The sequence below is a fragment of the Bison bison genome, unplaced genomic scaffold, assembly GCF_000754665.1.
Source record: "Bison bison bison isolate TAMUID 2011002044 unplaced genomic scaffold, Bison_UMD1.0 scf7180017864184, whole genome shotgun sequence".
NCBI lineage: Eukaryota > Metazoa > Chordata > Mammalia > Artiodactyla > Bovidae > Bison > Bison bison.
Window position 1 is genome coordinate 3,916,022 of NW_011494756.1, and position 22,867 is coordinate 3,938,888.

General features: G+C 38.4%; 1 protein-coding gene across 1 annotated transcript in view; it reads right to left on the minus strand.

Moving 5' to 3' along the window:
* TTC29 (tetratricopeptide repeat domain 29) overlaps nt 1-22,867 on the minus strand; it is a 332,216-nt gene that overhangs the window by 222,917 nt on the left and 86,432 nt on the right. The window contains exon 7 of the mRNA XM_010843700.1: nt 17,618-17,703. Coding sequence (XP_010842002.1) covers nt 17,618-17,703 — 86 coding nt within the window. The remainder of the gene's footprint in view (nt 1-17,617; nt 17,704-22,867) is intronic.

The window sequence follows — 22,867 nt, forward strand, 5'->3', positions numbered from 1 at the left end:
GGTGGCAACCTACTCTAGTATTCTTGCCTGGAAAATCCCAGGGACGGGGGAGCCTAGTGGGCTGCTGTCTGTGGGGTCACACAGAGTCAGACACTACTGATGCGACTTAGCAGCAGCAGCAGCAGCAGCAGCAAGAAGAGACCATGGGTTGTAGGAATGTTTAAATACACTGCTTTCGAAAAAGAATTCGATTACTTTTTCTGTTTTACAGATGTATTAACACTAGCGCTGCTACACAGTTCACTGTCAGCTAAACAGCCAGAGGAAACAAGGCAGATTCAGCTGAGCAGGTAAGTCACAACCAAAGAGGAATCCATGGTACCCCATTATCTACGAGCATAAAAGGGATACAGAAGATGACAACGAGAGGGGAGAATTCCTGACATCTTCTCTGGAGAAGCCACAAAGCAGTGGGTCACTGCTAGCCTGATGCCACTGGACTCTACTACTTCCTGCATCCTCACATCCTCTATTCCTAATTCTGTGCTCATTCTGAACTCGCCTAGCACTTGAGAGGTGATTTTCCTTTTTAATCATCAAGCATTATTCAATACTAATTTCTACTGGGCATGAATAACAAAATGTTATTTATGCCAATCAGTAGTCACTTAAGCAGAACAGATGAGAATGTTATTAAAAGTGTACATGAGAGATATATGATGAGACTCGACAAGGGAGTTTAAAATCATCTTACTGACAACTCCCCCAGTTGCAACAGCATCAGCAGTTATGTGTGGACTGACTCCCCAGTCAGTCTTGGCTCTGCATCTGTGACCATGAGGAGGCCACTTAGTCTGTCTCAACCTTCTTCATCTGTGAAACAGGAGTACACAGGAAATACTAGTAATATCTGCCTCTTAAGGTTCTTGTGAGTATTAAATGAGGCAAAGCATATAAATATAAGGCTGAATACAGTTTTAGACACATAACATGCAAAGACACATCGGTTGTTATTGCTCAGGATGATTCTGTTCAGTCAGAGCTCATTTGAAGTCATGGGACAAAAACCCCCCCAATCTAATTTAGACCAAAGGGGAAAATAGGGACTCAAATGCTGCTAGGAATTGTTCTCTTGATATCTTACGTTGGTTTTTCTCTCTCTGTGTTAACTGTATTCTCTCAGCCTACCATCCTCCATGGCTCTAGAAGATCCCAGGTGCAGAAGGCTGCCTCTGATTAAGCAAATTTATTGGGACTTTCCTGGCAGTCCAGTGCTTAAGACTTCACCTTCCCAAGGAGGGGATGTGAGTCCAGGAACTAAGATCCCACATGCTTCATGGTCAAAGAGCCAAAACATAAAACTGAAGCAATATTGTAACAAATTTAATAAAGATTTAAAAAAAGATTCATTAAAAAAAAAAAAACAACAACAACAACCTTAAAAACAAGCTTTATGAGGTAAGCAATCTGACTTAGCTCATTTCAGGACCCTCTCCTAGGGATTCTCTGGGTCAAGAGGCAGTGGTGTTGGTAATATCTGTAACCCAAGGTTAGAAATGAGGCTGTAGCCAGCAGAAAGGTGGCACTTGGAATGGTGTGATGTTCTGGAAAGACACAGATGTCTTCCAAATTGCTATTAAATCCTCTGCATAGCTGCTTCTCCTCCTGTGGCTTTATCTCAGTTAACAATACCATCATACTTAGGATTACTTGAACAAAAAACCCCAGATTCAACTTGGACTCCCACCCTGTCTCCATACTTTTATCTACCCAGTCAGCAAAACTGTAAAATTGTGTAATATCTCTCAAATGTGTCTATTAGGATTTACACCACCACCACCAAGTTCAAGGGCTCATCTTTCTTCACTGGAAATATTTCAGAAAAACCCCATACTTAAGTCTTGCCTCTTCTACTCTTTCTTTTTGATTCGTCCTACACACAACTGCCCGATCGTCTTCCAAAACAAGTCCCTCCCCTACTCAGCTTCCTAAAGATGTCATCCCACCACCCAGTCTCTCCAGCCTCCCTGCCCAAGAGCTCTGCTCCCCCACACTCACACCCCAGCATGAGTGACTGGAATGCGTTTTCTGCATTCCTCAGCCTTTACTTGAGCTGCTTCCTCTCCCCTGAGGGGTCTGGAAAGGTCCCACTCAAATGTCATTACCTCCATCTTCAAATAAGATAAGGCTTCCCTGTTGCTTCTCTGGCTCTGGTTCCTGTTACAAGCACAGCACGAGTGTCTATTAGGGGCTTTTTTCCTCTGTGGACAATGCAGGCTTGCAGCACAATATGAACCTACTTGGGCATGCGGAAATGGCTCAAATCTCTTATTCAACAGTGTGCACCAAACTGAACTCTAAAACAAATAATAGTCTATCATCACTGTATATAAAATAGATAACAAGGACCTACTGCTCTCATTGTCATGGGCCTGGGTTCAATCCCTGGTCAGAGAATTAAGACCCCGATAAGGCATGTGGTATGGCAAAAAAAAAAAAAAAAAATTTAATTAAAATAAATTCTTAAATTAAAAAAAAAAGAAAAAAAAACCAACAAGGTCTACTGAATAGCACAGGGAACTATCTTCAATATCTTACAATAACCTATAATGGAAAAGAATCAGAAAAAGTATATATATATATATATATACATATATATTAATATTATATATATTATAACATAAAATCTTCCCTGGTGGCTCAACTGGTAAAGAATCCGCTTGCAGTGTGGGAGACCTGGGTTTGATCCCTGGGTTGGGAATATCCCCTGGAGAAGGGAATGGCTACCCACTCCAGTATTCTGGCCTGGAGAATTCCAAGGACTGTATAGTCCATGGGGTTGCAAAGAGTCAGACAGGACTGAGCCTTCAATATATTCATATTACAATATATTGAATATATATGAACAGTAATGCAGTTATAATATTTGTACATACATATTCAGTCACAATATTAATATATATGCATATATCATTGTGCTATACACCTGAAACACAATATTGTAAATCAACTATATTTCAAGAAAACATTTTTTTTAAATACGTAAAAATAGTCCATCATCGACATAGTAATTACTATTCTTGTTCATTTGGACTTTGGCCAGATTTACTCAGGATACCAATAGCCATAGGGCTGTATTTTTCTCCCTGTTTACATTGTTTTATATTTTGTAATTTATATGATTGTCTTTTCACTTTTTCAGGTTATCTTTAAATGTCATTTATTACTTTTTAAGCATTTAATAACTTTCTTTAATGTTTTGGGATAAGATGAGCTGCAGAAACAACCAACTGCTATGATCAATATTGTGCAGGAGATTTTTACTACAGTCTATATAAAACCTACTAAAAACATTAATTAAAGTCTTTAAATTTTCATGGAATAGAAAGAAATAATAGCTTACTTTTTCTTATTACAAAAGCAATATATACTGTTAGAAATTTGGGGGAATACAGATCCATCACTCCCCCCAAAATTGAAAATTAAAGTCATCCATTATTCCAGCTTCCAAGATAACCACTGAAAATAATTCGGTGTTTCTAGTGTTTTTCATACGTGGTGTGCATGTGTGCTCAGTCGTGTCTGATTCTTTGGGACTCCATGGACTGTAGACGACCAGGCTCCTCTGTGGAGTTTTCTAGGCAAGAATACTGGAGCAGGTTGCCATTTCTTTCGCCAGGGGATCTTCTTCCCCACCCAGAGATAGAATTAACATCTCTAGCATCTCCTGCATTGGCAGGTGGGTTCTCTACCAGCTGAGCCACTGGGAAAGCTCCATTATTTTCATATATATGTATGTAATGTAAATACATATAATACAGCCATAATATACACTGTACTGTACCCCTATGTTTTGCTAAATATGGCAATAATATTTTTATTGTTATAAAATATTTTCTGTTTCATAGGGTACTCAACAATGTTTAATCAATTTGCTATTGAACATTTACTTTGTTTTTGGATTTTTTCCCCCTTATAAACAACACATAACATTGTGTATAAAAGTTACAGCTAAATTTCTGAATATATTAATTACAAAGAATACTATAACTAAATATTTATATCCATTAATAATTATTTCCTCTAGATAAATTCTTTAAATGGATAATTCCTGAGTCAGAAGATATGCAAAATTATGAGTGTTCTTAAAACAGAACAAAGCTACCATTTATTGAATGCTTACTAAGTGCCAAGTACATCAGTATCTTGTCTCATCTCATCCTCACAGTAACTTTATCACCCCATTTTATGGGATGAAAAAGGAAGCTTAGGAGTCAAGTGATCTGCACGGGTGTATTTGACAACATCGGAGCTGCTCCCATAATCTGTGCAGCCAAGGGCTGCTGAGGCAGCACCTGGAACTTCCTGTCTGATGGCTGGGTTCATGGTAAAGTGGAACTGCCAGAGAATTAGTGTCCTTGGAAGACAGAGGATAGGAATTCATGGGTAAATACACCAGGTCCCTTGTTCCTCTGTTGGGATAACTGATTGGTTTCCAGAGAGTGCCAGCAGGGCTGAGCTCCATTTGCCTCTGATGGCAACACACCTCTGTGGGCTCCTTCTTTTGTCTGATGCTCCTGCTGGTGGAACCTCTCCCAGACAAACAAGTTGTACTCCAATCCATGTCTCCAAGTCTGCGACTGGGGAACCCCAGTCAAAATGCCAAGATTCTAAGTCGAACAGCAGTGAAAAAATGTACACCAGGAACTCAAAGAACACTTTGGAAGCTCTGCAAAAACTATCTGAAAATGCATATTTGAGCAAGAACCATGAGACACATTCAGGTTGCAATCAAAAGCATTTTGTGACTGTTGTTCTACGTGATTTATAACTTAGCTGGTAAATAATCTTCCTGTAATGCAAGAGATCCTGGTTTGATTCCTGGATCAGGAAGATCCCCTGGAGAAGGGATAGGCTAATCCCTCCAGTATTCATGGGCTTCCCTGGTGGTTCAGACAGTAAAGAATCCGCCTGCAATGTGGGAGACCTGGGTTCAATCCCTGGGCTAGGAAGATCCCCTGGAGGAGGGCATGGCAACCCACTCCAGTATTCTTGCCTGGAGAATCCCCATGGATGAAGGAGCTTGGTGGGCGACAGTCCATGAGGTTGCAAAGAGTCGGACATGACTGAGCGACTAAGGACAGCACATACAGACAAGTTAGCAACACTCTTTAGAGCAGGGCACACTACTGACCTGTGCATGTCCCCCTGATTGTTTTTAGTACATACTTTCCCCTCCTTTCTCCCTCCATCTTTTATTCCCTTTCCACTCAAAGGCCCTCTCTAATGTGTTGCTGAAGAGCTTCTCTGTGGAGTGGGGCTGGCACCACAGGGTAATCACACACTGACTCTCGCCCACCCAATCCCTCTAAACTGGACTCCACTTCTAAACATTGTTCCTGCTGTTTCACATCCTTGCCCACCTTTGATACAATTTGACTTTCTAATCTTTTGCCTCTAAGTCACACCACTAAGTAAAAGAATCTTAACCTTCTCCCTTGAAATGCTCAGTAATGAAAGCTGTTACACATATCTATGTAATCAACCCTTGATTATTCAAGAACTAAACATTATTTTCTGGGTTGGTTTGTTTTTTCACTGTCTTCCTTCTTTTTCTCTATCCCTGGCCATCAGTATTATCATTTAGAAAAAAAATAGGGTCAACAGAAGACATTCAGGAAAAAAACAGTGGTTTACTCTTCAGTGAGTTTACTTTATTAGTTATCAACTAAACTTTTACATGATTATTTAAGGATAAAGTTGAAATTACTGGGTAAAATAGTTTTTACATAGTTTTTAAGGATATAGTTTGAAAATTAAGAGTATAGTATTAATGCTATTTTTTAGAGTCTAGTATATGTTGCTATTATTGCACACTGGTGGTGGTGGTTTAGTCACTAAGTTGTGTCCAACTTGTGATCCCATAGACTGTAGCCCACCAGGCTCCTCTGTCCATGGAATTTCCCAGGTAAGAATATTGGAGTGGGTTGCCATTTCCTTATCCAGGGGACCACCCTGTCCCAGGGATCAAACCCAGGTCTCGTGCTTTGTAAATAGTCTCCTACATCATGGTCTCCTGCATTGCAGGCAAATTCTTTACTGACTGAACCATCAGCAGCATTAATTATACTGATAATTTTTAAAAATGCAGCAGTTACTTGAAGATCATGTAACTGTCTATACTACAGATAGATTTGAGAATACTTTGGATAAATTTTAAGATGTTGAATTATATTTTCTTTCTGAAGTTACCTTGCATGTTGTAGAGGAAATATATGCAGTTTGGCCCTATCTATAATGATGAAGTCTGATGTGCACATGACTGTGGTTTAGCCCATCTAATCCTATAATCATCTCCAGGTCCTTGCAGGTGTGATGACTTCTTTGTGGGCCTCTGGATCCACATGTCCTAACAGCTGTGCTGCTGCCTCTAGGTCTGTCATACAATTAGTCTTGTGATGAACTATTCAGGTTGCTTTATTGCTCTAGAGAACATTTTCATATGCTAGGCCTTGAACTTTAAGGAGTCTACATACATTATGTTCCATATGTCACTGTTCGGGACAGTTGATTAGAGTCTCAATTTTCAGAGTCTTGAAGTTCATCCTCTTTAGAATGAACCAAATAAAAATAATTATCCTTCTCTTCATTTTCTCTCAAAACAGATATTAGAAATTTTTGCACTATTTCTGAAAATGTGAATGAGTGGAAACAAAAATTTCAGCAGCTTTGTAACCAGCTACTCCTAGTGGTACTTTTTAATTTTTACAATAAATGACAATAATCACAAAGTTTTGGTTAAAGTAGTGTTCTATATCTCAAAGAAATGTAAAATGAGCTTTCACATTTTTAAAAAAAATCAATAAATTTTATAAAATTTTTTATTTATCAAATAAATTTCATTCTATCAGTGTTTATATTCATATAGGCCATGAACTTTATTTTTTGACATAAAGCATCTCTTCATTTTCATGAAAGTCTACAATTTGTAAATTTTGCCATACAGATTACTGTTTTTTAAAATACAAATTTCACTTTTTCTTAGTTTTTCCATAATGCTTTTGTCACTTAAGTGACTAATACTGTTATTTATGTGAAAAATACCATCATGTAGTTATCATTTAAAATGAAAAACTACACAGGCAATTTTCCTAAGCTGTAATACCATAAAGAAAAAAAACTAGGAAAACTAAAAATAAAAAAAGGTTTAATGATAGTTAGCTCCCCATTAGAGGGAAATTTTAAAATTAAAATTTAATTTACTAAGATTTTAGTCTGCAGTCTTTGCTACAGAAATTTATACTAAATTGTTACTGTAAGGTTATTTGTTTTAATACTTTAGAAAGGTAGTGACTTTAAACAGAGAGGTTAAAAAAAAAAAACCAGAGAGGTAATAGCCACTAAATTATTAGTAAAACATGTTTTCATAATCTCCAAATTATTTAAAACACATTTGACACTTCTTATGTGTTTAAAATGTGCTTAAATTAAAACATTTTTAATGAACTATGTAAAATACTATTTCTTAATAAAGCTGTTTAAAGGTATTAAGATCAGAGGGCTAGTGGCTCAGCTGGTAAAGAACCTGCCTACAATGTGAGAGACCTGGGTTCGATCCCTGGGTTGGGAAGATCCCTTGAAGAAGGGAATGGCTACCCACTCCAGTATTCTGGCCTGGAGAATCCCATGGACTATACCGTCCATGGGGTCGCAAAAAGTCAGACACGACTGAGTGACTTTCACCTTCACTTCACTTTCAAATAAGATCAGATATGGACTACTTGCTTACACCACACTTGAAGTTATTGCTTAATAATTTGGGGTAATGTAATGGTATGATTTGGAAATAAATCCATTTTTAAAAAAAATTAGGAAATATGACTTCCTTTTTTTTTAAATTTTATTTTATTTTTAAATTTTACATAATTGTATTAGTTTTGCCAAATATCAAAATGAATCCGCCACAGGTATACATGTGTTCCCCATCCTGAACCCTCCTCCCTCCTCCCTCCCCATACCATCCCTCTGGGTCGTCCCAGTGCACTAGCCCCAAGTATCCAGTATCGTGCATCGAACCTGGACCGGCAACTCGTTTCTTACATGATATTTTACATGTTTCAAATATGACTTCCTTTATCAGTGTTTTTTCTAATCCAATGACCTTTCTTTTGCTTGTCAGACAATGGATATTTTGAACATTTCTCTTCTTAGCAAAAGGTACAAAATGAAAAAGAAGGAAGTTCTATTTGGATATTTTTTTTAAAATATATAAATTTATTTATTTTAATTGGAGGCAAATTACAATATTGTATTGGTTTTGCCATACATTGACATGAATCCGCCATGGGTATACATGAATTCCCTATCCTGAACCCCTCTCCCACCTCCCTCCCCATCCCATCCCTCTGGGTCATCCCAGTACACCAGCCCCGAGCACCCTGTATCATGCATCAAACCTGGACTGGTGATTCGTTTCACATATGATAATACACATGTTTCAATGCCATTCTCCCAAATCATCCCACCCTCGCCCTCTCCCACAGAGTCCAAAAGACTGTTCTATACATCTGTGTCTCTTTTGCTGTCTCACATACAGGGTTATTGTTACCATCTTTCTAAATTCCATATATATGTGTTAGTATACTGCATTGGTGTTTTTCTTTCTGGCTTACTTCACTCTGTATAATAGGCTCTGGTTTCATCCACCTCATTAGAACTGATTCAAATGCATTCTTCCTAATGGCTGAGTAATATTCCATTGTGTATATGTACCACAGCTTTCTTATCCATTCGTCTGCTGATGGACATCTAGGTTGGTTCCATGTCCTGGCTATTATAAACAGTGCTGTGATGAACACTGGGGTACATGTGTCTCTTTCAATTTGGATACTGGTGGGGATGTGTGTCGAGGGGATATGGTCCTGAGTAGAGAGGAGTCTGCATGGCAACAACTGGGAGAGTGGGTATGGAACAGCTGCTCCTTTAGATTCTCAACAAGGAGACTGCCTGAGGTGGTCACAGGACAAAAAGATAAAGTGATGAAAACTTGGGATGTCAAGCAGGCAAATGACTGCTGAACTCCTGAGCTTATACCTGACCTGTCTCAACACTGCATGGCGAGTCCGCTACAGCATATTTTCCAAGCTGGTGATGAACTACGCAGGGACCAAGAGGCTCGCTGGCTGCATGCAGCACTGTCTGCATGTTTTGTATAATTATGACCAGCAGCCCTCTGGGAGCAGGAGGTCATGACTTCCTCTGTGCCTGCATCTGAGCTCCCCTCTGACACTGAGGCTATTAGACAGGAACAGAAGGGTCGCTTTTAGGTAATGATTTCTAAATTACAAGGGAAGATGACTTCTATTTAATGGGTAGTGAAGAGGTCTGATCTTTAAATAAAGAAATGATTTCAATTCCTTTTTTTAAGAAAGATAAATGCCTTTTCTAGTGAAGGAAAAGTTATTAATAAATTAATATTTCCACAAAATGAAGGTCTATTATATTTGTATTATAAAAATATGCTATTACAAAGATAAATGTAAGCACTATGTAATTTACCTATGATACAACTAGTGAATTACAGTTAAGAAAAAAAAATAAGTACAAAGCAGGCACTCTGGATGGATACTGAATATATTCACCTAGTATGCTACCCAGTAGAGGACTGTCTGAGCCACCAGGGAAGCCTAACACGCTAGAGTATTGTTGCTGTCACTGTTCAGTGCTAATTACATCACAATCTGTAGTGATAACAGTATCTCACATTTGAAACTGATGATAGTCTAAAGTGTAAACCTATGTTTTTTTCTTTTGATTTGCACAAAGAAACTGCCATTTGTAACCCTTATTTTACAAATAAAACCGAGCTTCCAAGAAGTTAAGTGACCAAGCTAAAGTTGGCAGCTCGAATGTGGCAGGACTAAGATCCATGTCTTCTAATTTGAACTCTCACCTACTCTTTCTATACCATAGCTACCCTCCATATAAAGACCAGTTCAAAACTTACTATTAGTTCAGCTATTTAACCACTTGACAATTAGAGATATCACGTATATGTGGGATCTAAAAAAATGAAACAAATGAACTTATTTATGAAACAAAAATAATAAGACAAACATAGAAAACAAACTAATGAGTACCGAAAGGGAAAGGGGAGGGATGGATAAATTAGGAATTTGGCATTAATAGATATCCACTAACATATATAAAATAGATAACAAGAACCTGCTGTACAGCACAGGGAACTCTACTCAATATCTTGAAATAATCTATAATGGAAAAGAATCTGAAAAAGAACATATATATATATATATATTGTGGTTGTTCAGTCACTAAGTCATGTCTGACTCTTTGTGACGCCATGAACTGTAGCACGCGGGGCTTCCCTGTCCTTCACTATCTCTTGGAGTTCGCTCAAACTCCCATCCATTGAATCAGTGATGTCATCCAACCATCTCATTTTCTGCAGCCCCTTCTCCTCTTGCCCTCAATCTTTTCCATCATCGGGTCTTTTCCAGTGAATCAGCTCTTCCCATCAGGTGACCAAAGTATTGGAGCTTCAGCTTCAGCATTAGCCCTTTCAACAAATATTCATGGTTGATTTCCTTTACAATTTACTGGTTTGATCTCTTTGCTATCCAGAGCACTCTCAAGAGTCTTCTCCAACATCACAATTTAAAAGCGTCAATTCTTTGGCGCTCAGCCTTCTTTATGGTCCAACTCTTACATCCGTACATGACTACTGGAAAAACCATAGCTTTGACTAGACAGACCTTTGTCAGCAAAGTGATGTCTCTGCTTTTTAATACGCTGTCTAGGTTTGTCATAACTTTTCTTCCAAGGAGAAAGCATCTTTTAATTTTGTGACTGTGATCACCATCTGCAGTGATTTTGGAGCCCAAGAAAATAATCTCAGTTTCCACTTTTTCCCTTTCTATTTGCTATGAAGTGATGGGACCAGATGCCATGATCTTTTTTGAATGCTGAGTTTTAAGTCAGCTTTTTCACTCTCCTCTTTCACCCTCAACAAGAGGCTCTTTAGTTCCTCTTCACTTTCTGCCATTAGAGAGCATGAACTGCATATCTGAGGCTGTTTATATTTCTCCCAGAAACCTTGATTTCAGCTTGTGATTCATCCAGCCTGGCATTTCACATGATGTACTCTGCATAGTAGTTAAATAAGTAGGGTGACAATATACAGCTTTGTTGTATTCCTTTCCCAATTTCGAACCAGTTAGTTGTTCCATGTAAAGTTCTAATTGTTGCTGCTTCACCTGCATACAGGTTTCTCAGGAGGCAGGTAAGGTGGTCTGGTATTCCCATATCTTTAAGAATTTTCCAGTTTGTTGTGATCCACATAGTCAAAGGATTTAGTGTAGTCAATGAAGCAGAAGTAGATGTTTTCCTGGAATTACCTTTCTTTTTCTGGTAACAGTTCATTGTATATACATTCCACATCTTCTTTATCTGTTCCTCTGTCGACAAACATTTAGATTGCTTCCATGTGATTCAGTTCAGTTTAGTCGCTCAGTCGTGTCTGACTCTTTGCGATCCCATGAATCACAGCACGCCAGGCCTCCATGTCCATCACCAACTCCCGGAGTTCACCCAGACTCATGTCCATCGAGTCAGCAATACCATCCAGCCATCTCATCCTCTGTCTTCCCCTTCTCCTCCTGCCCCCAATCCCTTCCAGCATCAGAGTCTTTTCCAATGAGTCAACTCTTTGCATGAGGTGGCCAAAGTACTGGAGTTTCAGCTTTAGCATCATTCCTTCCAAAGAAATCCCAGGGCTGATCTCCTTCAGAATGGACTGGTTGAATCTCCTTGCAGTCTGGGACTCTCAAGAGTCTTCTCCAACACCACAGTTCAAAAGCATCAATTCTTCAGTGCTCAGCCTTCTTCACAGTCCAACTCTCACATCCATACATGACCACTGGAAAAACCATAGCCTTGATTAGATGGACCTTTGTTGGCAAAGTAATGTCTCTGCTTTTCAATATGCTGTCTAGGTTGGTCATAACTTTCCTTCTAAGGAGTAAGCGTCTTTTAATTTCATGGCTGCAGTCACCATCTGCAGTGATTTTGGAGCCCAACAAAATAAAGTCAGCCAGTGTTTCCACTGTTTCCCCATCTATTTGCTATGAAGTGATGGGACCAGATGCCATGATCTTAGTTTTCTGAATGTTGAGCTTTAAGCCAACTTTTTCACTCTCCTCTTTCACTTTCATCAAGAGGCTCTTTAGTTCTTCACTTTCTGCCATAAGGGTGGTGTCATCTGCATATCTGAGGTTATTGATATTTCTCCCGGCAATCTTGATTCCAGCTTGTGCTTCCTCCAGCCAAGCGTTTCTCATGATGTACTCTAGAAATAGGTTCTGCTTAATAATGGGAAATAACTAAATAATGGGAAATACCTCAATGAATGTACTGAAGACTGATCTAAGTTGATGTTCCTAAGATTAGGAAGTGGAATGGAGTATTTACAGAGAAAGAAAATTCATGCACAAAAACAATTTATTTAGATAGGACCATCCTTTTTCTTAAAATAACTTTATGGTTGCAATGTTTGATTGTAGGAGCTGGGCCAAATTTGCAAAAGGTCTTGACTGTGATTTTTGGTAAAATATTTTCCTCTTTGAAATCTTAGGACTTCATAAGATACATTATTTTCTAAAGTTAAGAATTTACTCAACTTGGAAATTTTCAGGTGGACATTGACTATGGTTGAAGGGAATTACTACTTCTTTCCTCGGCACCTGATGTATATTGGTAGCTTTCTTCTCTTTTAAATATCAGGGTCTCTGTGACCTTCTGCACAGGTTTATTATAGGAACCATTGCTTGTCTTTACCAAATGGACTTTCCCCATTAGTAGGTACTTTAGCTCTAAAAAAAATCCATTATTTGTTTTTAGTTTAGTGCTAACTCATAATTCAATAAAGAATGCTTTGTCAGCAAGGAATGGATGGCCAAACCTCACTCATATACTTGTCAATATATTTTTCTATTACATGTATTGCTGCTGCTGCTGTTAAGTCGCTTCAGTCGTGTCTGACTCTGTGCGACCCCATAGACGGCAGCCCACCAGGCTCCCCCGTCCCTGGGATTCTCCAGGCAAGAATACTGGAGTGTGTTGCCATTTCCTTCTCTAATGCATGCATGCATGCTAAGTCACTTCAGTCGTGTCTGACTCTGTGCAACCCTATGCACGGCAGCTCATCAGACTCCTTCGTCCACAGGATTCTCTAGGCAAGAATACTGGAGTGGGTTGCCATTTCCTTCTCCAATTACATGCAAAATCATTTATTAATAAATTAAAGCCTTCAAATCGAGATCAAAATTAGCAAAATTTCAGAGTCCCTTCTGTTTCACATCATGAGAACAATTAATTAGGGATAGTTACATGTGACAGGTTTTTCTAAATCAAGATTCTTTGGGAAAAAAAAATCACATAAAAATCCTTAAACAGATGGACAACATTTTGGAAAGGAGAAGAAATTTATGAGAGATAGTAGTTGAATATAAGGGCAATATACTGAAAAGCTGAAAATATCCCAACATAAATTTAAAATACAAGTGAGAGAATAAAAAGAGTGTATGGAGTTGATGGTAAGAATTAATGATAGACTGAATATAAGAAGGCAAAGGCTGAGACTAACGGAGCACTTTCTCAGCGTGAGGATGATCAGATCCAGTGCCTACCATGATGTCTCTGTCACAAGGTGCTCAGTAAACAACTGTGAGTGAATTAAGGAGATCATGTCACCAGCCTCATCCAAGTCATCAAATATTCCACATTGCCTAAAAAATGAGCTTCACATTCCCCAGCAGAGCATTTAAGACTCTCCAATCCTCCAACACATTAAAAAAATATGATCTTGGAATTAGAATGAATTTCTAATTAAAAAAAAAACTGTATTTGGAATGAGTAGTCTTTCTAAGAGGAGAAGGCAATGGCACCCCACTCCAGTACTCTTGCCTGGAAAATCCCATGGATGGAGGAGCCTGGTGGGCTGCAGTCCATGGGGTCGCTAGGAGTTGGACACGACTGAGTGACTTCACTTTCACTTTTCACTTTCATGCATTGGAGAAGGAAATGGCAACCCACTCCAGTGTTCTTGCCTGGAGAATCCCAGGGACGGGGGAGCCTGGTGGGCTGCCGTCTCTGGGGTCGCACGGAGTCGGACACGACTGAAGCGAGTTAGCAGCAGCAGCAGCAGTCTTTCTAAGAATGTCCAGAAATCATACAAGAAGAAATTGATAAATTTGGCCACATACATATCTAAAAGCTCGGGATGGAAGAATTTCATAATAAGGTGAAAAAAAAACAAAACAACAAAACAATGGCCTGTACTTATGGCTGATTCACCTTGTTGTATGGCAAAAACTAACACAACATTGTAAAGAAATTATCCTCCAATTAATAAAAACAAACAAACAAACCTTAAAAAATGGCCTGGAAAAACATTCACAACACATATTAACTATATGTCTAAATTCTTAAAATACAAATAGCTCCTGAGAAAGCAGGCACTTTCACTGATTGTTATTGTTGTATGACTACAAACTTGTGAAGTGCCTTTGAAGTGAAGATCAGAAATAAAAATAAATTCATTTTTAAATTCACCTTCTCTCTGACTCAGCATTTCCACCTGTAGGAATTTACCCTGTAGATCATCTCTCACTTCAGCACAAAGCTGTTCACTGCTATACTCTATGTGACAAAAACTGATTGGTGGGAATGCAAACTGGCACAGTTGCTATAGAGAACAGTGTGGAGATTCCTTAAAAAACTGGAAACAGACCTGTCATATGACCCAGCAATCCCAGTGCTGGGCATACACGCTGAGGAAACCAGAATTGAAAGAGACACGTGTACCTCAGTGTTCACTGCAGCACTGTTTACAATAGCCAGGACATGGAAGCAACCCAGATGCCCACCGACAGACAAGTGGATAAGGAAGTTGTGTACATATACACAATCAAATGTTATTTAGCTATAAAAAAGAACACATTTGAGTCAGTTCTAACCAGATGGATGAAACTGGAGCCTATTATACAGAGTGAAGTAAGCCAGAAAGAAAAACACCAATATAGTATACTAACGCATATATATGGAATTTAGAAAGATGGTAATGATAACCCTGTAAGCGAGACAGCAAAAGAGACACAGATGTATAGAACAGTCTTTTGGACTCTGTGGGAGAGGGCGAGGGTGGGATGATTTGGGAGAATGGCATTGAAACATGTATAATATCATATATGAAACGAATCACCAGTCCAGGTTTGATGCATGATACTGGTTGCTTGGGGCTGGTGCACTGGGACGACCCAGAGGGATGGTATGGGGAGGGAGGAGGGCCGGGGGTTCAGGATGGGGAACACGTGTACACCCGTGGCGGATTCATGCTGATGTATGGCAAAACCAATACAATATTGTAAAGTAATTAACCTGTAATTAACATAAATAAATTTGTATTAAAAAAAGAAACACCAATACAGTATAGTAAAGCAATATTTATGGAATTTACAAAGATGGTAACAACAATTCTATATGGAAGGCAGCAAAAGAGACACAGATGTAAAGAACAGACTTATGGACTCTGTGGGAGAAGGCAAGGGTGAGATGATATGAGAGAATAGCATTGAAACATGTATATTACCATGTGTAAAACAGATGACCAGTGCAAGTTTGATGCATGAAGAAGGGCACTCAAAGCCGGTAGGTGCTCTGGGCCACCCTAGAGGGATGGGGTGGAGAGGGAGGTGGGAGACGGGTTCAGAACGGGAGGACACATGTGCACCCGTGACTGATTCATGTCGATGTATGGCAAAAAGCACTACAATACTGTAAAGTAAGTAAAATAAATTAATTAATTTTTTTTTAAAGGAAAAAAAAAACCTGCTTGGAGATAACCTAAATGCCCACCAACAGGAGATGGTTAAATCCCTTATAGTATAGCTATATCATGGGGCACCATGCTATGCTATGCTAAGTCACTTCAGTCGTGTCCGACTCTGTGCGACCCCATAGACGGCAGCCCACCAGGCTCCCCCATCCCTGGGATTCTCCAGACAAGAACGCTGGAGTGGGTTGCCATTTCCTTCTCCAATGCATGAAAGTGAAAAGTGAAAGTCAAGTCGCTCACCATGAGTCCTTTTTAAAATGAGACCTGTCTAGATATGCATTAGTATGGAGGAAGTTAATTTAGGAGGCAGAACAGTGTGTATAAAAACTTACTGTTTTGTAAACAACAAAATGGATACACATATATGTGTACTTATATGCCAGGCATACACATGAACATTTTTGGCAGGATAAACCAGGAACTTGTAACTATAATTGCCTTTGAGAAAACTGTGAGACTGAGTATAGGGGCAGAAGGAAGATTTCTCTTCACTGTAAACTCTATGGAATTGTTTGAATTTATTTTGCCATGCACTTGCCATGTGATGAGGCAGGGGGGAATATCTTTAAGCCAGTTTTCACTTAATTTTCCAACTTGATCTCCTACTGTATCCTACCTTGCACATAACAATTCAGTGCTTCTCAAACCTTCTCAAACGTTCATGTTGAGTGTGTGTGAATGAGCGTGTGTCTAATATTCCATTATCCATGACGTTCATACTTTCTGCCTGTAGATATCCTACCCCTCAAAAGTTCTTCTGTGCAACCCTCTTGATTTTCAGTATTGGAACTAAATACATACTTATCTCTGAATTCAGAAAACCCCTGTCCATCCTTCTTTGAATTATAGTTGTTTACAAGTTGGTCACCCTCATTAAATTAGCTCCTAAAGGGAAATGTGCATCTTGTCGGCTTCTGTGCTCCTGAAAGTATCTGGAACACAACAGCCTTGCTGAATGCGTGTCATTAACGAAAAAATATTAAGTAGAAGAGTCAACTAGGAAAACCCAAGTTTCCTATGATGACCCAATTTTAAGGATGATAAAGAATATATCTAGCTCAATTACAGGAATGCTACATAGCATGAATATCTAAAAGAGCCAGTAAGAGCTCCTTAAAGTTGAAAATAAAGCCAATACTCCATGTCAAATAGGGCTATTACCTGAGATGTAAACAAAATTAAATATGAAGGCACACTTGAAATGTATTAGAGGTAAGAGAAGAATGGGAGAAAAATTATTTCTGTTATAAAAAAGATAGCTTTTGACATTTTTTTTGTGTGTCAAACACCCCAAGCCTGATCATAAAATAGACAAAAAGTGATTTTTATCATGAAACAGGCTGATTCTCAGATTGGGACTAGCGATGCCTTCCCCACTTGGTGCCCTCTCCCCTAACTCCCACCTACGAAAAGTCCACAACAATGGAATTCAATCTGTTCCTTGTTAACCACCATCTTTTCGAAGAAAAATGTCCCAAACCACAAGTTTACTGTAATTTTTTTACTGTATACGTTTTGCTGTAATTTAAATCCACTTCCTCTTGTCCTTGGTGCTATGGGAGTGGGGGGCCCCATTATTTGATATATTTAACTTCATCAATAAAACCAATTTTTAATGCTTCTAGAATAGCTATTCTGCTTTAGTCTCTATAAACAGGTACACTTACATCAGGCCCATCTCATTCCTGTTGGCCTTATAACAACATACAATAAAACAAATATAATAAAATAAAAAGTGGCAGTGATGAAAAGTCTCCTTGAACTTACTGCTAATGCTGTTTCATACTCTCCAGCAGCCAAGTGCGCTAAGCCCAAGTAATAGGAAGCCTCTCCTTCCATCTTTTTGTCATTTCCTAAAACAAAAATGTAGAAAAAATATTATGGTATTGAAGAAACTGGCTTATTACCACAGAGTCTCTGCTTTTCAAGACAGTGGAAAGTTATTATAACAAAGTATACAGATTTATATCAACAACCCCTGAAGCCTAGCTGTGTACTGATCAAAAAGGCTGACATTAATATAATTTACCTGGGTCACAGATGTCAGAGTAAGGTGTGTTAGCAATATAATTATGATGAGTTTCCTCTGTGTACAAAATCTGGTCTTAGCATTTTGACAGCCCTATATGATTTCTATACTGGTCACCCATGTAAGGGCTTCCCACTTGGGGTTAGAGGTAAAGAACCTGCCTACCAGTGCAGGAGACGTAAGAGGCACGGGTTTGATCCGTGGGTCGGGAAGATCCCCTGGAGGAGGGCATGCAACCCACCCCAGTATTTTTGCTTGGAGAATCCCATCGACAGAGGTTTCTGGCAGTCCATAGGGTCGCCAAGAGTCAGACATGACTTAGTATGCATGCACCACCATGTAAAACCTACAGCCATTCCCTATAGCTGTGACTACATACATGAAATAATTGATAAAGAGCATCAGCCTTACTTGGTGCATAAATACACATACACACACAGACTGGCATTTAGCTAAGTCTCCAGTAGGGCAGATACTTAGCAAATTAAGGAATTATTGCCTTGACTAGGTTTAGCTGGAAAGTTATTGCTTAAAACTTGGGTAAGAATGCCAGAGCTTGGTTTCTTGGTATAAAGTTCCATGCATATTTTGAAACCCAAACACATTTTCCCTTGCTAGTGACTGGTAAATGCTTTTCACCATCTTTTCACAAGGAATTTAGCCTAAATTTTGTAAGATGTGCTTTATTCCAGGCATTATCAAATTTTTCTTCTCAAAATATATAAACATGTAACATGTGCTTCAATAAGACATACATCACACTGTCTAATAAATAAATAATTTACTAACATTTAATGTACAAAATTTAACATGTAAATCTAATATACTTGCAAGAACCACAGGAGGTTCTTATTTTTAAAAATAATACTATTCTCTTTTACTTTTGGAAGTCTTTACCTTTTAATGTTATCTGACTCCTGGGTGATGCAAATGCTGACAGATCTACCCTCATTTTTTATCTTTGGAAAGTAAAGATCCTTAGGTTTCTGCACTCTGCATTCCCACCATGATGGATTTCCACAGGAGCTAGCAATTCTCTGCTCAGCACTCACTGAATTACCTCTTGTGAAGCAGTGGCTCAACTGGAAGACTGCAAGGAAACAGGACAGCAAATGCCACTGACAGTATATTTTTTCTTCTCTGACAATTTCATCAGTTGCAGAGAATTATACCCTCAAGATCTCACTTCAGCAGAGCTGATGATGCTAGTGGTTCAGTCTGGGAAATTTGAACTCATAATTCAGCTGGGTCCTCACTTTTTCTCTGCTATAGGCTTACGACTGCTGGGGAGAAAGGTGGGACTAGGGAAGGAAAAGAAGGGGTAGAAGGAAGAGACTATGGTGGGAAGTTGCCTCTTCGATAATTAAAGGTTGATTACTTGAGACGTGTACTTGCTGTGTTAAATGGTGTAAAGCAGTGATAATTGCATGTTTGCATACAGGATCATTATTTGCATTAAACTTTATGTAAAAAGCAACCCACAAAAGTAGAAAAAAAAATCTATTCCTGTAGACAGAAAGATTTTGAAATAGCTAATTGAAATAGATCACACCAAATAATAGTAGGGTTTAAGTATAAGAACTTCCTGTTTACTAACTGAGACAAAGTTAAGATAAACTGAAAGTAATAAAATAATGAAGGAAAACATATTACAGTTGAGTGACACACTCAACAGTGACATACAAAAAAAAGTGTCAAATATTATTTATATTGTGTTGTTTACCTGAGTGGGTTAAATTTATATTAGCCATGCTATCCAAGTCAATAATCATTTATCTTAAAGAAATTAATACGTTTTTATTTTCAAAACTAAACTGCTCATTCTTACACTAGTATGTTTACTAGAGAATCCAAAGAGGAAGTCTTCCCAGGTAGAATAATGGACAGAGACAATGTTCTTGGGAGTAACTCAAATGTTTTATTAAAATGTGCCCTAAACCTTCCTTTTGTTATTTGGCTAACACATATTCACTCATTCATTTATTCAGTGCTTATTTGTTAGGACCATCCTATACAAGGTAGAAGGGGGCAACAGGGAATGAGGTGGTTGGATGGCATCATGGACTCAATGGACATGAGTTTGAGCAAACTCTAGGAGATAGTGAAGGACAGGGAAGCCTGGCGTGCTGCAGTCCACAGGGTCGCAAAGAGTCAGACACAACTTAGTGACTGAAAACCAAATACCGGGCACAACTCTCAGCACTTGCAATCCATCAGTACATTAACCAGACAGATCCCCTGTCCTTGGGGAGTTTATATTTTAGAGAAATAAAAGGAAAAGACAGAAAATTGAAAATAAGCATAATAAATTATATGGTAAGTTTCAGACTGATAAGTATTTTGGGGAAAAATTAAGAAGGTTAAGGGGATTTGAGAATGCTAAGTAGGGGTACAAACATATTAAATACAGTTGTAAGGGTAGTAGATATCACTGAGGAGATGGTATCCACAAGAAAATGAAATTAAAGATAACAGAAAAATTTGAGAAACTCAGAACTATGTGGAAATTAAACATGCTTCTAAATAATCATTGGATCAAAGAAGAAATGAAAAGGCAAACTAGAAAATACTTTGAGATGAATGAAAATGAAAATACAAAACCCCCAAACTCGTGGGATTCAGCTAAAGCGAGCATAGAGGGACATGTACAGCTATAAACGCCTGTTTTTTAAAAAAGGAAGCATCATTTCACTTTATAAAAGTAGAAAAAGAATAACTAATTTAACTTAAAGCAAACAGAAGGAAATAATATACAGAGGAAATAAGTGAAATAGAGAATAGAAAAAAAAGAGGTTATCAACAAAACCAAAAGTTGGTTCATTGAAAAAGTCTACAAAATTGACAGACCTTTAGCTAGACTTAACAAGGAAAAAAAGAAAATCCTCAAATTATGAAAACCAGGAATGAATGAGGGAAATCACCACAGTTCTTACAGAGATTAAAAAAATATAATAAAGGAATGTTATAGACAATGGTATACCAACAAATTAGATACAGTTGATAAAATGGAAAAATAGAAAGATGCAAACTACTGAAAGTGACTCAAGAAGAGATGGAAAATATGAATAGATTCACAATAAGTAAAGAACTTAAATTAGAAATCAAGTACTTTCCACAAAAGAAGCCCAGATAGCTTCAATGATGAAGTCTACCAAATATTAAAAATACAATCAACACCAATTCTTCACAGACTCCTCCAAAAACTAAATGAGAACACTTCCCAAATCATTCTATGAAGCCACTATTATTTTGACACCAAAAATACACCACAAGAAAAGAAGACTACAAGCCAACATCCATCATAAATATAGACAATTCCCAATAATTACTAGCAAAGCCAATCCAGGAGTTAAAGGAAAAGGATTAAACACCAGGATCGAGCTGGATTTATCCCAGGAATTTAGGGTTGATTCAACATGTGCAAATCAGTCCATGTAATATACTATTTTTAATATAAAGGACAAACCACATTTTCATCTCAATAGATGCATAAAAAGACATTTCACAAAATCCAACCCTTTTCTATGATTTAAAAAACCCTCAACAAATTCTGAATAGAAGGGAACTTCCTCAACGTGTTAAAAAAAAGTATCTACAAAAATCCCCACAGCTAACATTAAACTTAATGGTGAAAAACTGACAGCTTTTGTCCTAAGATCAGGAAGAAGACAAAGATGGCCTCTGACACAAGCCCTCAAATTTATGGTCAATTAAACTTATCAACATTCCCAAGACAAGACTGAGAAAGAAGAACATTTTCAACAACTAGTACTGCTCAGACGGTAAAGTGTCTGCCTACAATGCAGGAGACCTGGGTTCGATCCCTGGGTCAGGAAGACGCCTGGAGAAGGAAAAGGCAACCCACTCCAGTACTCTTGCCTGGAAAATCCCATGGACCGAGGAGCCTGGTGGGCTACAGTCCATGGGGTCACAAAGAGTCGGACACGACTGAGCGACTTCACTTCACTTCAGTACTGGGGCAACTGGATACCCACATGCAAAACATGAAGGTGGACCCTCTTGACACACACACACACACATACACACACACCCTAAATATAGGACTTAGAACTATAAAACTCTTAGAATAAAATATAGAAGTAAATCTTCATGACTTTGGATTAGTGAAAACCTTCATAGTTATGATATCAAAAGCACAAACAACAGAAGAAGGAATACATTACTTTGCACTTTATCAAATTAAAAACTTGGCCCTCAGTGTATCCCATCAGAAAGGGAAAAGAAAACCCAGTGTTTTCAAATCACAAATCTGATGAAGGACTTGCCCTAGAATATTAGAGGATTCTTATAACTCAATTATAAAAAGAAAAATAACCCAATTAAAAATGGGCAAAGAAACTGAATACACATTTCTGCAAAGAAGATATACAAATGGACAGTAAGCACACGAAGAGATGTTCAACATCATTAACCAACAGGGATATGCAAAATAAATTCAGTGAGTTATCATTTTATACCCACTAAAGATGACTATAATAAAAAGACGAGCAACAGGTGCTGGTGAGGAGATGGCTAAAGTGAAACCCTTTATATTTTGTTGACAGGAATGTAAAACAATTCAGTGACTTGGGAAAACTCTTTGCCAGTTCCTCAATAAGTTAATCCTGAACATTCATTGGAAGGATCGATGCTGAAGCTGAAGCTCCAATACATTGGCCAACTGATGTGAAGAACTGACCCATTAGAAAAGGCCCTGATCCTGGGAAAGATTGAAGGAAGGAGGAGAAGGGGACAACAGAAGATGAGATGGTTGGATGGCATCACTGACTCAACGGACACTGAGTTTGAGCAAGCTCTGGGAGATGGTGAAAGACAGGGAAGCCTGGTGTGCTACAGTCCAGGGGGTCACAAAGAGTCAGACATGACTGAGCGACTGAACAAGAACAAGAACAACAACAAGTTAAACATAATAGTTACGCTGCTGCTGCTGCTGCTAAGTCACTTTTGTCGTGTCCGACTCTGTGCGA